Here is a 16,340-nt window from a genome sequence, read left to right as displayed (position 1 = left end):
GAAAAATGCTTAATCCCTGCATACCCTAAAATCAATGAAATTACCTTGGCTCTTGGCCTGCGTGTGATTTTTTTTTTAAGAGCAAGTTATAGCTCCCCGAGCTGCTTTTTCCTTATCTCTGAAATGATGTGTTGAATTGGGAGAATTTCAAAGGCCCCTTTCCATGCTGTCTTTTTGTGTATATGGCTCTGTGTTTTTTGGTTGGCTAGATATATAGGTTCTAAACATGTAATTTCTCTATTTGCTGGTATCATTTGCTTTCTGTGGGTAATTTAAACATTATGGAGTCAGGTGACTACATGGAGTCAGGTGGCTGCACTTAAAATAATTGTATTAGCATTCATGTAACTTTCCATTTTGTTTTATAAGTATAACATTGAAAGTATTACATCACAAATGCCCTTTTGACTTAGTTTGCCAAGCCCCAGGCAATCTGGAGTATCTACCCATTACATTCCCAGTTCTGCTCGTGAAGCAGTCTGCATTTTTACTAAGCGTCAGCATTAGGCAGTGTCTGTGCCGTTTTCCTGTATGTAAATGTCTAAGATCTTTTCTTTTGCATATGAACATCCAGTTGATCCAGGACCATTTGTTGAACAAGCCATCCTTTCTCCATCGAATTATCTTGGAATCTTGTTGAAAATTGACACACATGTATCTGTCTATTTATGGATTCTTTATGTTTCATTAATCTGTATGTCCTTACTTTAGTATTATACTTTTTACTATTGTAAATTTATTTATTTATTTTATTTTTTTGAGACCAAGTCTCACTCTGTTGCCCAGGCTGGAGTGCGGTGACACGATCTCGGCTCACTGCAACCTCCGCCTCCGGGGTTCCAGCAATTCTCCTGCCTCAGCCTTCCAAGTAGTTGGGATTACAGGCACGTATCACCACGCTTGGCTAATTTTTTGTATTTTTAGTAGAGATGAGATTTCACCCTATTGGCCAGGCTGGTCTCAAACTCCTGACCTCAGGTGATCTGCCTGCCTCGGCCTTCCAAAGTGCTGGGATTATACGCATGAGCCACTGCGCCTAGCCTAACGTTTGTATTTTTAGTAGAGATGGGGTTTCACCATGTTGGCCAGGCTGGTCTCAAACTCCCGACCTCAAGCGATCCACCTGCCTCGGCCTCCCATAGTGCTGGGATTACAGGCATGAGCAACCGCATCTGGCCAGACTATTTTAAATTTGTATAAAATTTTGAAATCAGGTGTTTCAGCTTTGCTCTTTTTCAGAATTATTTTGACTCTTCTAGTTTCTTTGCCTTTCTGTGTAAATTTTAGAATCAGCTTCTATAAAAGAGTTTCTATCAGTTTCTATAAAAGAGCCTGCAGGAGCCAGGCGCAGTGGCTCACACCTGAAATCCCAGCACTTTGTAGAGACCCCCATCACTACATAAAATAAAATAAGTAGCCAGGTGTGGTGGCATGCTGTAGTCCCAGCTGCTTGGGAGGCTGATATGGGAGGATCACCTGCAGTGAGCCATGATCTCCACTGTAGCCTGGGCAACAGAGCAAGACCCTGTCTCAAAAAAGTATATGGCCTTCTGGGATTTTGATTGGCATTGCATTGAATCTATAGATTCATTTGGGATGATATCTTAACCAAACAGATGTTCCTTAGTTTATAATGGGGTTATGTCCTGATAAACCCATTATAAAGGTTGAAAAATCATTATGTTGAACCATTGTAAGTCAGGGACTGTCTATATTGAGTGCATGGTACATCGTTCGGTTTATTTAGAGAATATATTTAGGTTTCTTTAATTTCTCTCAGCCTGGCATATTGGGATATTAGCCGTCTTCTCTTATTTTCTGATTGTGGCAATTTATGTCTTCTCTTTTTGTTTCCTAGATAGTCTAGCCAGAGATTTATCAAGTTATTTGATCTTTTCAAAGGACCAACTTTGGTTTCATTCAATTTTCTTTTATTTCTGTTTGCTGTTTCTTTGATTACTGCCCAGATAAATTTCCTTATTTCTTCTGGCTTTGTGTTTAATGTGTTGTTACTGCTTTTCCAGTTTCTTTTTTTTTTTTTTTTTTAATAGACAGGATGTCACCAGGTTGCCCAGGCTGATCTCAAACTGCTGGGCTCAAGTGATCCTCCTGCCTTAGCCTCCCAAAGTGCTGGGATAGCAGGCATGAGTTACCCATACCTGGCTGCTTTTCTGGTTTCTTTCTTTTTTTTTTTCTTTTTTTTTTTGAGATGGAGTTTCGCTCTTGTTGCCCAGGCTAGAGTGCAGTGACACGATCTCAGCTCACTGCAACCTTCGCCTCCTGGGTTCAAGTGATTCTCCTGCCTTAGCCTCCTGAGTAGCTGAGATTACAGGCACATGCCACCATGCCTGGCTAATTTTTGTATTTTTAGTAGACACAGGGTTTACCATGTTGGTCAGGCTGGTCTCGAACTCCTGACCTCAGTGATCCCACCCGCCTCAGCCTCCCAAAGTGCTGGGATTACAGGTTTCTTAAGGTAGGAGTCATCACTGATTTGAGACCTTTCTTCCTTGGCAATAGAAGAATTTTAATGTTGTACATTTCCTTTTAAGTATGACTTTAGCCACATCCACTATTTTTTTTTCTTTTTCGGTGTCCCTTGGATTCAGTAGGAACATCTCACAATTTTTTTTATGATATAGGGGAATATCATTTTCATTTAGGTCACAATATATTTTCTAATTTATCTTGTGATTTTTTTTTCTTTGCTCTGTGGATTATTTAAAAGTTTGATATTTAGTTTCTTAATATTTGGGGGATATCCAGATATCATTTGGTTGTTGATTTCAGGTTTAATTCCCTTGTGGTCAGAGAGCATATTTTTAATTAGTTCAGTCCTATTATGAATATTGTTACAATTTGTTTTATTGTCCAAAATTAGGTCTGTTTCCATGTACACTTGAAGAGAATGCATGTGTATTATGTTGTTGGTGGAGTATCCTATAGATGTTAATTAGGTCAAGTCAATGGATAATGTTATTCAAGTCTTCTGTGCCCTTACTGATGTTTTATCTATGTGTTCTAACAATTCCTGAGAGAGGACTATAGAAGTTTCTAACTGTAATTGTATGTTTCTCTTTTTCTTATGAAATGTCCCTTTTTTATCCCTAATGCTATTCCTCATTCTGAAATCTAATATTTATATAGCCTCTCTTGCATTTTTAAAAATAGCATTCGCATAGAATAGTCATCCTTTAGTATCCTCAGAGGATTGGTTCCAGGACTCCCCACAGATAGCAAAATTCGTGGATGAGTCCCTTATAGTTGGCCGTTCGTATCTGTGGGTTTTGCATCCAGAGGCTCAGCCAACCTCAAATCAAAAATACTCTTGGCCCTTCATATCCATGGGTTTCACATCTTTTCACTTTAACCTGCCTGTGCCTTTACATTTAAAGTGGATTTCTTGTCTTTTTTAAAAAAATCCAATCTGATAATCCCTGTCTTTTAATTGATGTGTTTAGACCATTTACATTTATTGCAGTTATCAAGATGGTTGAATTTAGGAATTTTTTTTTTTTTTTTTTTTTTTGGAGACAGAGTCTTACTCCATCACCCAGGCTGGAGTACAGTGGTATGATCTCACCTCACTGCAGCCTCCACCTCCTGGGTTCAAGCGATTCTCCTGCCTCAGCCTCCCAAGTAGCTGGGATTACAGGCACCTGCCACTACATCCAGCTAATTTTTGTATTTTTAGTAGAGATAGGGTTTTGCCATATTGGCCAGGCTGGTCTTGAACTTCTGACTCAGGTGATCTGCCTGCCTTGGCCTCCCAAATTGCTGGGATTACAGGTGTGAACCACCATGCCTGGCCAGTATCTCACTTTTTGAAGCAAAAAAATGTAATGTATTGTGAGATTTATGTCATATAGAAGTAAAATGTGTAACAGCACAAAGAATGGAGTGGAAAATGTTGTAATGTTCTGACACTATATGTGAAATGGTATAATATTATCTGAAGGTAGACTATGATAAGTTAAAGGCGTTCAGTGTAAACCCTAGAACAACATTTAAGAAATTATTTGAAGGTACACTACTGTAAACCCTAGAGCAACCACAACAAAACTCAAAAAGATAAACTTAAAGAGCCAATACTGGAAATAAAATGAAATCATTAAGAAAAACAAAATAACCCAGCACTCTGAGAGTCTGAGTGAGGTGGGAAGATGACTGGAGGATAGGAGTTTGAGATCAACCTGGGCAACATAGCAAAATTCTCTCTCTACAAAAATAAATAAATAAATGATGATGAGGCCAGGAGTTTGGGGCCAGCCTGGGCAGCATAGCTAGACCCCATCTCTACTAAAAATAATTTTTTAGAAAGCCAGGTGTGGTGACACACACCTGTAATCCAAGCTGCTTTGGATGCAGAGGCAGGAGGATCACTTGAGCCCGGGAGATCAAGGCTGCAGTGAGCTATGATCATGCTACTACACTCTAGCCTAGGTGATAGAGCAAGAGCCTGTCTCTTTAAAAAAAAAAAAAGCCGGGCACAGTGGCTCATGCCTGTAATGCCAGCACTTTGGGAGGCCGAGGCAGGCGGATAACCTGAGGTCAGGAGTTTGAGACCAGCCTGGCCAGCATGGTAAAACCCCGTCTCTGCTAAAAATACAAAAATATCTGGGCGTGGTGGTGGACACCTGTAATCCCAGCTAGTTGGGAGGCCAAGGCAGGAGAATCACTTGAACCTGGGAGATGGAGGTTGCAGTCAGCCAAGATCACGTCATTGGACTCCAGCCTGGGTGACAAGAGCAAAAACTCCATCTCAAAAAAAAAAGAAGATGTTGGTCTGTTGTCTTCTGGCTTGTGTAGATTCTGGGATGAAGTCTGCTGTCATTCTTCTTTTGCTACATTTTTGTAATGTCTCTTTTTCCTCTGGCTGTATTTTTAGCAATTCAATTATGCATGTGCCTTGACATGATTTTCTTTATGTTTCTTCTGCTTAGGTGCTTATTGAGCTCCTTAGATTTACAGTTTTCATCAAATTTGGAAAATTTTTGACCATTATGTATTCAAATATTTTTTCTGCCCCCTCCATCTCCACCAGGATACTTCCACTCTCACTGTTGGAAAGACAAAATATTCCCAGCTCTCTGTGAGCTCCAGGAATTGTTCTGTCTACTGTAGCTCTTTCTCCTGCCCCAGGTAGTTTCCTTTCACAGAAATGTGCAGGTCAGCATGCAGCCACAGACTCGTGAGTGACTCTGGATCTCTGGAGAGCTCTCCCCAACCCACCCCTCTCTCTCTGCATCTCCCTGCTCTGATATTCTGCCCTGTACATTCTAGTTGTCTTGACCTCCCTGAACTCTGATCTCTGTTTCTTTAATTCATTGAGACTGCTGGATTCTGCCTGGATGTTTGCTTCCCACTTTGCAGCTTGGAAATCGTCTGCAGATAGCTGGTGCTATTGGAGGGCTGATCTAGTTTATATCCCTTCTCTCAGGGATCATAGTCCTATATACTACCTTTTGCCCAATATTTGCAAGCTATTGTTTCATGTTTTTTCAGTGTTCTGGTTGTTTAAGGTGGGAGAGTAAATCCAGTCTCTCTTGTTCTGTCTTGTTTGGAAATGGAAATCTCATGTGTACTGTTTTTTTTTTTTTTTTTTTTGAGACGGAGTCTGGCTCTGTCGCCCAGGCTGGAATGCAATGGCACGATCTTGGCTCACCGCAACCTCCACCTCCCGGGTTCAAGTGATTCTCCTGCCTCAGCCTCCTGAGTAGCTGGGATCACAAACATGTGCCACCACATCTAGCTAATTTTTGTATTTTTAGACAGGGTTTTGCCATGCGGACCAAGCTAGTCTTGAACTCCTGACCTCAAGTGATCCACCCACTTTGGCCTCCCAAAGTGCTAGGATTACAGGCATGAGCCACCACGCCCGGCCTCATATATGCTATCTTTAAGAACTTTTGTTAACACCTGTGGAGATGGCCTGCTTATGCACAATAGTAAGAATGCACATTGTCCCACTCAGTTGCTTGATGGATAGGTAGCCATTATTATTTTTGTGTTTACCTGCAAGCTGGCTTTATTGGCTAAGACTGAGCCCAGGAGATTTGTGTTTCTGCAGTCTCTACTTTAGTAAGGCATGTTACTATGGAAGAAATAGCTGCCGGAAGCATGAACTGTACTTTTTGTGCCTTTCTTTTTCTGTCTGATGTCACCCTTCAGTGAAGGACTACCAGCTGGTCCAGAAGGGAGGAGGACAAGAATGTGGTGACTCTCAGGCCCAGCTGAGCCAATACTCCCAGCACTTTGCCTTTATCGCCAGTCACCTTCTGCAAAGCAGCATGGACAGCCATTGTCCCGAGGCAGTGGAAGCAACTTGGGTCCTGTCCCTGGCCCTCAAAGGATTGTATAAAACACTAAAGGTAATGGTGAGCTTCTCCAGTTGGCAGTGGACCTGGCTATAATTTGACATCTGCGTGGGGATTAACTAGGAGGAAATGCCATCTGATTTTGATGGATGGTAAACCATAGGATCTTGATTATTTTTAGAAACGCGTGGGCTTTGCGCACAGATAACTTCAAAGAGAAAATACAGTTTTCCTGATAGTTGGCTTCTCTGTCTTTCCATTGTTTCAAGGAATCTGATGCTACTACTTCATGGGAACACAACTTTGTCAGATGAGAAGAAAAATTAACTGAAAAGTTTCTCACTTTCCTCTCTAAATGACACCTCCTGTGCTTCATCATAGACGATGAAGGGAAGATTAGAGGGTGCTAGCATCCCGGGGATGAGCAACAGGTTTGATAATTGGAGTGGAAGGAGGTAGACAAGTTGAAAAGCTGGGTGATGGCCAGGCGCAATGGCCCACAGCAGTAATCCTGGCACTTTGGGAGGCCAAGGCAGGCGGATTGCCTGAGCTCAGGAGTTCAAGACCAGCCTGGGCAACGTGGCAAAATTCCATCTCTACTAAAAATACAAAAAATTAGCCAGGTGTGGTGGTACGCACCTGTAATCCCAGCTACTTGGGAGGCTGAGGCATGAGAATCACTTGAACCCGGGAGGCAGAGGTTGTTGTGAGCCTAGATCATGCCATTGCACTCCAGCCTGGGTGACAGAGTGAGACTCCATCTCAAAAAAAAAAAAAAAAAAAGTTGGGCAATATTTGGCATGGAGTTGAGCAGCTGACTTACGAGAATTTCCGATACCTGAGAGGCAGTGATTAGGAGGAATGATCTTTCAAGGAAATATATGACAGCTCACTTTTAGGATCATCTTCCCAACAGAGATATCCATGAAAGGAGGAGCTCAGTTGAAGGCTGTTCAGTGGAAGCACTGATAGGGAGGTCATGGAGGGCACTCAACACCACAAGAGCTGGACTCAGTGGCATTTCAGCTCTGATCCAGCCCTGGGAGTTTGTAGTTGTAGAATTGAGACCATTCATCTGCTGTTTCTTTTGTTGTTTGGTTGGTTTGTTTGTGGGCTTTCTCTGGCATTTCTTTGTTTGAGACGGTCTCGCTCTGTTGCCCAGGCTGGAGTATAGACCTGTGATCACGGCTCACTGCAGCCTCAAATGCTTTAGTTCAAGGGGTCCTCTTGCCTCAGCCTCCCAAGTAGCTGGGACTAACCACAGGCATGCACTATCGTGCCCAGTTAATTTTTTTTTTTTTTTTTTGTAGAGACAGGGTCTTGCTATGTTTCCCAGGCAGGTCTTGAACTCTTGACCTTGAGCCATCTTTCCACCTCTGCCTCTGGAAGTGCTGGGGTTACAGGCATGAGCCATGGTGCCCAGCCTGCTGTTTCTTTAGTTCATGACATTTATCACAATGTGCTACTGTTTCCATTGCTTACATTGTAGTAGGAAAGGGAAAATAAACTCCCTAAGGGCAGCAATCATTTCTGTCTTTGAATCCTTCATTCAGCAAATATTTGCTGAGCACCAAGGGCCAGATGGAACTGAGTATGTAGTGTTGGAGCCAGAAAGAAGGTCCCTGCTCTCCTGGAGCTTGTGGTCTGACCAGCAAGAGAGACAACAGGGGGCCTGCAAGAAAAACTGCTGTGGGTCAAAAAAAGCCTTTCTCTAGTAAAATTTTTGTTTTGTTTTGTTTTGTTTTGTTTTGTTTGAGACAGAGTTTCACTGTCGCCCAGGCTGGAGTGCAGTGGCGTGATCTCAGCTCACTGCAGGCTCCGCCCCCCGGGGTTCACGCCATTCTCCTGCCTCAGCCTCCCGAGTAGCTGGGACTACAGGTGCCCGCCATCTCGCCCGGCTAATTTTTTGTATTTTTAGTAGAGACGGGGTTTCACTGTGTTAGCCAGGATGGTCTCGATCTCCTGACCTCGTGATCCGCCCGCCTCGGCCTCCCAAAGTGCTGGGATTACAGGCGTGAGCCACCGCACCCGGCCTCTGGTAAAATTTGAACTGATAGATAAGGAGTCAGCTTTGGGAAAACTGGACAGAGCATTCCACGCAGAGCGAGTAGCAAGCTCCAGGCCTCGAAATGGAACAAGCGTGGTTGTCAAGGAGCAGAAAGAACACCTCCCAAGCTTTAGAATAATGCAGGAAAGGGGGGGCGCAGCCAGAGAAGCAGGCAGGGACCTTGTAGGTCTTTGTCAGCCAGGATCAGAGGCTTGGATTTTAGCCTAAAGAGCACCGGACAGCTCTTGGAAGTTAGAGCAGGGGGGTGTGACATAAAATAGGCTTCATTCAAAAGTATGTGTTGAATGAATGAATGAATGAATGAATGAATGAATGAATGAATGAATGAGTGAATGAACAGACTGAGTTATAGCTAAGGTTGTACCTTCTTCACTCCAAGGCAGTCACAGATCATTCTTTTTCTGCTTGGCAGGCTCACGGTTTTGAAGAGACCCATGCTACCTTCCTTCAGACGGATTTGCTGAAGTTGCTGGTGAAAAAGTGCAGCAAAGGGACTGGCTTTAGTAAAACGTGGCTCCTCCGGGACCTGGAAGTAAGAGACGAGAGGGACTCCTGCTCCTCTTTCCTGGTGCAGATGTACTGGCCTAGGAGTTAGAAACGTCAGCGAGTTCCAGCTGCTTCTGCCCTGTGCACACTCATTTAGTACAGTGTTGAAAACTCCCTTGCTTCTGTATTCCCTTTTGGAAATAGGGATTATGACACCTGTCTACCCCTGTCAGGGAAAATGAATTTAATGTTTGTTCAAAGAACAGTGAAAGAGAAGCATTTTATGGAAACACATGATTAACCATTGTATCATGGTAATAAAGTATACCCTTGAATTACTATTTCCCTTTAAAGTTGCTTTCAGCCAAAATCAGCCTCTAAATTTGTCCTCACTTATGTTTATTTGTATGTAAGATTTTAGTTGATCATTGTAATTTTATTACTGTTCCCCGTAGACCTTAGAGTTTTCTTAGCAGAACTACTGTGGTTCCCTGTGGACTTTCTGTGCCCAGTGCCAGCTTTCAGCCCAGGAAAGGCTGCTGCCGCATAGGAGAGAGTGAGCGGCCATTCACGGCCCAGGAAAGGCTGCCGCCACACGGGAGGGAGTGAGCGGCCATTCACAGCCCAGCAGAGGCTGGAACCTGCAGAAACAGCTCTCAGTTGCCAGGAGAGGATTTGGTTAGGTTTAAGGAAAATGTGCTAAAACATATTAATGGGTAATTTGGGGAGTATTTGAACTTTTATTCTTAGAGAATATTTTAAATTAAAATTTTTTATTATGAGAACCACATTGCAGAAAACTTTATAAAAGAAAAAAAACACCTCCAAACTCCATCCCAGACACAGCTGCCGTTAGCATTTTGTGTATTTTCTCCTTCTCGTTTTGTTTCTGTGCATTTTGTGGTGCGTGTGTAAATCTAGACTGCATCATGAGCATCGTATTCAAATAAATTGATGGCATGTGGGCTTCTTTCTAGGTTTTGATGTAGTTTTCATAACATTTTTTATGGCTGCATATAATACATGAAGGTGGCTTTCAGTTTTTTTGGTATTAGTGCTTCCCTGAGCATATTATGAAAATAACTTTGTATATTTTACATTATTCGTAACAGATGAGTTGCTAGGTGAAAGCATATGAGCATTTTCCTAGCTCTTTACATTTTGCCAAAAGAAGTTCTAAAAAGGATGATAGCAGTTTATACCATCTGTGGGAAAGTTAATAAACACAAAGGTCTCCATAGTGTTCAGTTAGTATTTCTTCAGTTACAAAGTATAATTAAACATACGTTCGTGTTTCTTTTCTAATTTCACATTCTTCAAGTAAATTCTGATGTCTTAAAAAGTTAGGCCCATATTTTCATGATTAAAGGACTGTACCATCTTCCCACCCACTAAGTGCTCACATTCAGCCGGATTTTCTTTCTGTGTAGATTTTATCCATCATGCTGTACTCCTCAAAAAAGGAGATCAACGCTTTGGCTGAGCACGGAGACCTAGAGCTGGATGAGCGAGGGGACCGAGAGGAAGAGGTGGAACGACCAGTCAGCAGCCCTGGCGACCCAGAGCAGAAAAAGCTGGACCCCCTTGAGGGCCTGGATGAGCCCACCAGAATCTGTTTCTTGGTGTGTTCTTGAGTCATCTTGTGGCTTGGGAGGGGCTTCTGAGGGATGGCTTCTCTTTGGCCCGGGCCATGTTTTAGCCTAAACATGAAAATGCTTCTGTCTGCTGTCCTGAGAATTCACTTCCTAAAGACTCAGTCTATGTTGTGCAGAATTGATCCAGAAGAACAGAAAAGCCCCACAGCAATAGTTCTTAATATTTTGGGTTATAAACTCAAAAGCTTTAGGTCTTCTCTCCCCCTAAAATACACATTCAAATATGTATGTAAAATTTTGCATGAATTTCGAGGGCTTACTAAAGCCATAAGGCTCATCCATGAACTCTATACGATAGTTTCTTCCTCATAGTTCCTCAGAAATACACTGTTACCTTTCCTAGGTAATCTATTCTTCCTCAGAACAATATGAAAAGGATGAGGGCTTGGACTTCAGAAGTCGTGACTAAATGAAGAGTAAACAGAATGTAGCGTAGAATGTCAGAAAAAGCAAATCCCAGCCAGGCACAGTGGCTCACACCTGTAATCCCAGCACTTTGGGAGGCTGAGGCAGGAGGATCAGTTGAGGCCAGGAGTTCAAGACCACCCTGGGTAACTTAGCAAGACCCTGCCTCTACAAAAAATAAGACTAGCTAGGTGTGGTGGCATGCGCCTGTATTCCTGGCTACCCAGGAGGCTGAGGCAGGAGGATCACTTCTGTTCAAGTTTACAGATTTTGCAGGAGAGTTTGCATCCCCTGCCACAGAGCATACATGCATTTCTGTATCCATGAATAAGTGAAAGCTATGAATCCAGTTGGCAAAATACAGAAAATGATAATGTCATTGATACTAACAGAAAAACTACACTGATCAACATTGCTGACAAGTTTAAGTGCAGGTTAAAACTTGCCTTTCTACGCTTTTGGGTACTCAGTGGTATGAGCTATGATCATACCACTGCACTCCAGCCTGGGCAGCCAAGTGAGACCCTTTGTCAAAAAAATCAAAAGAAAATACAGTGCCCGTGTATGTGCTAGTTGTCAAACTTGAGTGTAAAACGGTTATAGAGATGCTAGCTGTGAATACGATATGGTAAGTATCTACTATCAGCATTGTATTTTGTTGATAGGATATTTCTTTGGGGTTTTAGTGTTTTATAATTTCCTTTGAAGTTACAGTCGTAATGTAGATGTTACAGTCCATGTTTTAGTGCTTACAATTGTATATGCTTTTTAAACTACCCATATAATGTTCCTCAGTCATAACCTGTGGAAGCTTTTGCTATATTGTCTTCTCAGTTTTCAGTGCAGTTTATCAATCTTGTATTGAAGCACTTTTAATGGTTTTTGTCTGCGTCCTCCCCTGGCCTCCAGATGGCTCATGATGCCCTTAATGCCCCTCTGCACATTCTCCGGGCCATATACGAACTGCAGATGAAAAAGACTGATTATTTCTTCCTGGAGGTTCAGAAGAGGTAAGGGACATTTCAGTGCAGCTGAAGTGTGGCCAGGGAGAGAACATGTGAGGGCGGGAGGGTATGCACTTCCTGGCAGCGGCTTCTGGATTGATTGACACTCCGACAGGCCGGGAAGCAGTTGCTAGTCCTTTGTAAGGCGAGGTGGGAGGTGGCCTGTGCTACATTACCTGGATCATCTTCGAAGTGCGCTGTGGTTCCTCTTTAGAACTTATGTTTGTAGTCTGCCTCTGAGAGGAAACTCATTTTATAGACACAGAAATTGGGCAGGCACCAAGATGTCCCTCATGTGTAATCCCAGGGAGCAGATAGCGCAGAGCAGGAACTTTTTCTCCTCAAGAGATTTTTAAAATTAAGAACATTCCCTTTCTCTTGGCCAGGAAGTTCAGAGCTGGTTTTTGGGCCCAGCTTTTTAATTTGGGTAGATCTTTACATATCTGCAATCTAGTCTCCTCCATCCCCCATATCCTAATTTTGATTTCTTACTCATTGTAAATTCTCATTTAATTTTTCTTTTATTTTATATTTCATGTTTCTGTTTTATTAGTTTCTTATATATTGCCTAAAAGCCTTTGTGAGATGAAGCAGGGTTGCATTAGTTAGGGTACAGTCTAAGCTGCTCTAACTAAGAAACCAGAAATATAATGGATCAGGGCAGATAGAATTTGTTTTTCTCTCACATGACAGTCCAGAGGTAGGCAGAGTCTGGGGTGGGTGACAGCTCTGCTCCACAGAGGGACCCAGCAATCCCAGCGTTCTCATCTGTGGAGTGAAGGCTCCCTCGGCCACCCCACCTCTCAGTTCTAGCCCAGAGGAAAGGGGGGAGGTGGAGAAGGGAGTGTGCCATTAGTCCAGTAGACTCCAGAGGTGGCACACCACCTCACTCACCTGCACTGCCCAGAACCCAGGGGCATCAGCACATCTAGCTGTTAACCATGTCTCTAGCTGGGTGACTGTGGCTCTTGTTAAAACTCAGGGAGCTTTAGAGAGAGAGAAGCACCACCGAGTTTCAGCCAAAGTTGTCCAACTGTTCAGACTACATTCAAATAAGGCAAACACCAGGCTGTAACCATTCCAGCTGTTTCTGTACCTCACTTCTGTTTTCTGTGTGTCAGTTTCCTTTTTCTGTTCATGAACCTCCAACCACAGCAGTGGAGTCACTCTGAACCCATTCTGATTCAAGAGCTGCCCAATTCGGGGATCACTCTTTGCTCAGTTAAACTCTGTTAAATTTTTTTTAAAAAAAAGAAAGAAGGGGAGTCCAGGCATGGTGGTGTGAGCCTGTAATCGCAGCTACTAGGGAGGCTGAGGCAGGAGGATCACTTGGGCCCAGGAGTTCCAGGCCAGTCTGGGCAACATAGCTCCAACACGTCGTCTCTAAAAAAACAAATTAAAAAAAAAAATTTTTTTAAATGAAAATAAAACATTTAAATTAATTTTAAAAATGGGAAAGATAGAAAAGGAGAATGGATTTTGCAGGAGAGTTTGCATCCCCTGCCACAGAGCATACATGCATTCTGTATCCATAAATAAGTGAAGGCTGTGAATCCAATTGGCAAAACACAGAATATGATAATGTCATTGATACTAACAGAAAAACAACTCTGATCAACATTGCCGACAAGTTTAAGTGCAGGTTAAAACTCTGGCCTCTCTACACTGTTGGTACTCAACTTTATGCTGCCCTTCTTCAGGTTCGATGGTGATGAGCTCACCACAGATGAAAGGATACGGTCCCTGGCTCAGCGGTGGCAGCCCAGTAAGAGTCTGAGGCTGGAAGAGCAGAGCGCCAAAGCTGTGGATACAGACATGATTATCCTGCCATGCTTGGTATGTCACCCGACCTTGGACCCAAAGTGTCTGCACCCCATCCCCCTCCCCATACCACCACTGTAAGAAGGCTAGACCTCTGTAATGGTGGTCTTGGGTTTGCAGTCCCGGCCTGTACGCTGCGACCAAGCCACTGCTGAATCGAACCCTGTGACCCAGAAGCTGATCTCCAGCACAGAGAGCGAACTGCAGCAGAGCTATGCCAAGCAGCGCCGTAGCAAGAGCGCCGCCCTCCTGCACAAGGAGCTGAACTGCAAGAGTAAGAGGGCTGTCCGGGACTACCTCTTCCGAGTGAACGAGGCCACAGCTGTCCTGTACGCCCGCCACGTGCTCGCATCCCTGCTCGCCGAGTGGCCTAGCCACGTGCCAGTGAGCGAGGACATCCTGGAGCTCAGTGGCCCTGCCCATATGACCTACATTTTGGATATGTTCATGCAGCTGGAAGAAAAGCATGAGTGGGAGAAGGTAGTTATGCAGAATGAGCTTATGCTCACCCACCAGGTTCTTCCTCTGCCCCACAGGCTTCCTCCAGTGAGTGCTTCCTGGAGCGAGGCTACCTGTGTGGCTGTGCAGCTCCCTGACAGGTGTGAATGCAGCAAAGGTAGGGCCACTGTATCCTCTCCCAAGGATTGGGCTAGTGAGGAACTCGGGCCCTGAGCACGAATTCTAGCTGAACCAGAAAGCTTTGTCACCATCTTCCCAGTTTCCAAGTGCAGAAATCTTGAGGCACATTTGGTAGCTCCTTTTTGATCCTGTCCCTCACCCACCTTCACACACACACACACACGCAGTCCCTGAGGAAGTTCATTTGGCCTCTCAGCCTTGCTTTGCCCATCTGAGACCACCACCAGACCTCAAGGTCCTTTCCCGGCCTTGCAGCCCTGCAGGTGCTGGCAGGCTTGCTCTAGCATATTTATCTTTCGGAAGGGACAGAGGGAGCCACGCTGCCTCTACTGGGCCCTTGCATAGGCGTGTCCTCCCCCAGTTCTTGCCACCTAGTGCTCCCAACTCTGCACCTCACTCTAGGCATGGATCACATTGTGTGGCCATTATTTATCCGTAGGCCAATCCACCTGCTTGGCTGGGGACTCCTTCAAGGACCAGGACCCTTTATGATTGGTTCAGTTAGTTCTTTCAGACCACCTCTAAGCAGTATCATTCTAAAAGGACTGCAGTGTCCTGACTGACAGCAAGAGCCTGGTCAAGTGAGAGGTGGCTGGTGGAGTTGGTTTTGGGTGGTGGAGTCACAGAGGCTCGTCCTAGGTCTAAGATGATGCCAGCACGTTTGGGTGGGTCTTGGGTTGAAGTAAACTGTCCCTTCTTCCTGATGCCACTAGCAGGCCCTGACCTTATCTGTCTGTTTCCCACCAGATCCTACAGAAAGTGCTCCAGGGCTGCCGAGAGGACATGCTGGGGACCATGGCCCTGGCTGCCTGCCAGTTCATGGAGGAGCCGGGAATGGAGGTGCAAGTGAGGGAATCTAAACACCCGTATAACAACAACACCAACTTCGAGGTAGGGCCTGGGGCTGGCAGGCCCTATAAGGGCGACTGAGTGGCAGAGACCTCATCAGCCCGCTCCGTGGCTCTCTCCCCCTGGACAGCAGAGACCTGTCCAAGAAAGTGCTTCCATGAACAAACTGCAGTCTGCCTCCCTGAGGCCAGGGATTCTGTACTAGCAAGTCTTCTCTTCTCCGGGCATTTCTTGTTTTAATAGAAGAAAATGCGCCACCTAGCCCTGGAGGAGAGCTTTACTTTCCCTGCAGCAAGCTCCTGAGAGTGAGTCCTTGGCTTCACAGTGAGACAGTGAGTCTGAACGTGGTCCAGGTTGAACCCTCACTCTTCACCTGCCACCTAATGATCTGCCCCCACCTTGGATACTACAGCCCCTTTTTAAATTTCCCGCAACTGAATCAGAGTCTCATCTTTTCCATCCTTAACTTTGTGCCTGGGCAGGGAGGTAGGCATTTTGATGAGGCAGGATTGGGCAGCCTCCGTTATTCTCATTGACTTAAGGCCACGTATATCCCTTCAGCACTTTTTTTTTGAGATGGAGTCTCACTCTGTCGCCCAGGCTGGAGTGCAGTGGTGTGATCTCAGCTCACTGCAACCTCCGCCTTCCGAATTCAAGTGATTCTCATGCCTCAGCCTCCCTAGTAGCGGGAATAAAGGCGCCTGCCACCATGCCCGGCTAATTTTTTGTATTTTTAGTAGAGACGGGGTTTCACCGTGGTCTGGATCTCCTGACCTCGTGATCCGCCTGCCTCGGCCTCCCGAAGAGCTAGGATTATAGGTGTGAGCCACCTCACCTGGCCTCCATTAGCACTTTTAAAAATGTTAGAGAGAAAACAAATGTTGGAGTTGCCCAGGCGTCTGCTGAGTGGAAGGCACCTGCAGCAGCGAAGGTGGATGATGAAAACCGATTTAGAACTGGGATATTGGCCAGCTGAGATTGTGTTTTTTAAAAGTATAACCTCCTGACTGTCTTCCTTCCAAGTCTCTTCTCTCGTCATGTTCCTGGGCTCCAGCCCCACTCCCTTGGTCCCACACAGGCACATGTGGTCAGCCAC

At 44.6% G+C, this 16,340-nt stretch overlaps 1 protein-coding gene across 5 annotated transcripts in view; it reads left to right on the top strand.

Annotated features, from left to right (window-relative positions):
• Positions 1 to 16,340, top strand: part of ZZEF1 (zinc finger ZZ-type and EF-hand domain containing 1) — a 136,898-nt gene that overhangs the window by 112,189 nt on the left and 8,369 nt on the right. For 3 of the 5 annotated variants that reach the window (XM_032138334.2, XM_032138333.2, XM_058431632.1), the window contains exons 43-49: positions 6,172 to 6,371; positions 8,798 to 8,917; positions 10,302 to 10,493; positions 11,841 to 11,941; positions 13,636 to 13,771; positions 13,877 to 14,236; positions 15,143 to 15,286. In XM_032138334.2, coding sequence (XP_031994225.1) covers positions 6,172 to 6,371; positions 8,798 to 8,917; positions 10,302 to 10,493; positions 11,841 to 11,941; positions 13,636 to 13,771; positions 13,877 to 14,236; positions 15,143 to 15,286 — 1,253 coding nt within the window. Of the gene's footprint in view, positions 1 to 6,171; positions 6,372 to 6,586; positions 6,749 to 8,797; positions 8,918 to 10,301; positions 10,494 to 11,840; positions 11,942 to 13,635; positions 13,772 to 13,876; positions 14,237 to 15,142; positions 15,287 to 16,340 lie in introns of those variants that run through there. The other 2 variants (XM_058431633.1, XR_009211131.1) reach the window with 2 other exon arrangements.

The sequence above is a fragment of the Hylobates moloch genome, unplaced genomic scaffold, assembly GCF_009828535.3.
Source record: "Hylobates moloch isolate HMO894 unplaced genomic scaffold, HMol_V3 SCAFFOLD_19, whole genome shotgun sequence".
Lineage (NCBI taxonomy): Eukaryota > Metazoa > Chordata > Mammalia > Primates > Hylobatidae > Hylobates > Hylobates moloch.
Note: the sequence above shows the minus strand (reverse complement) of the source record. Positions and strands in the feature narration are given on the sequence as shown.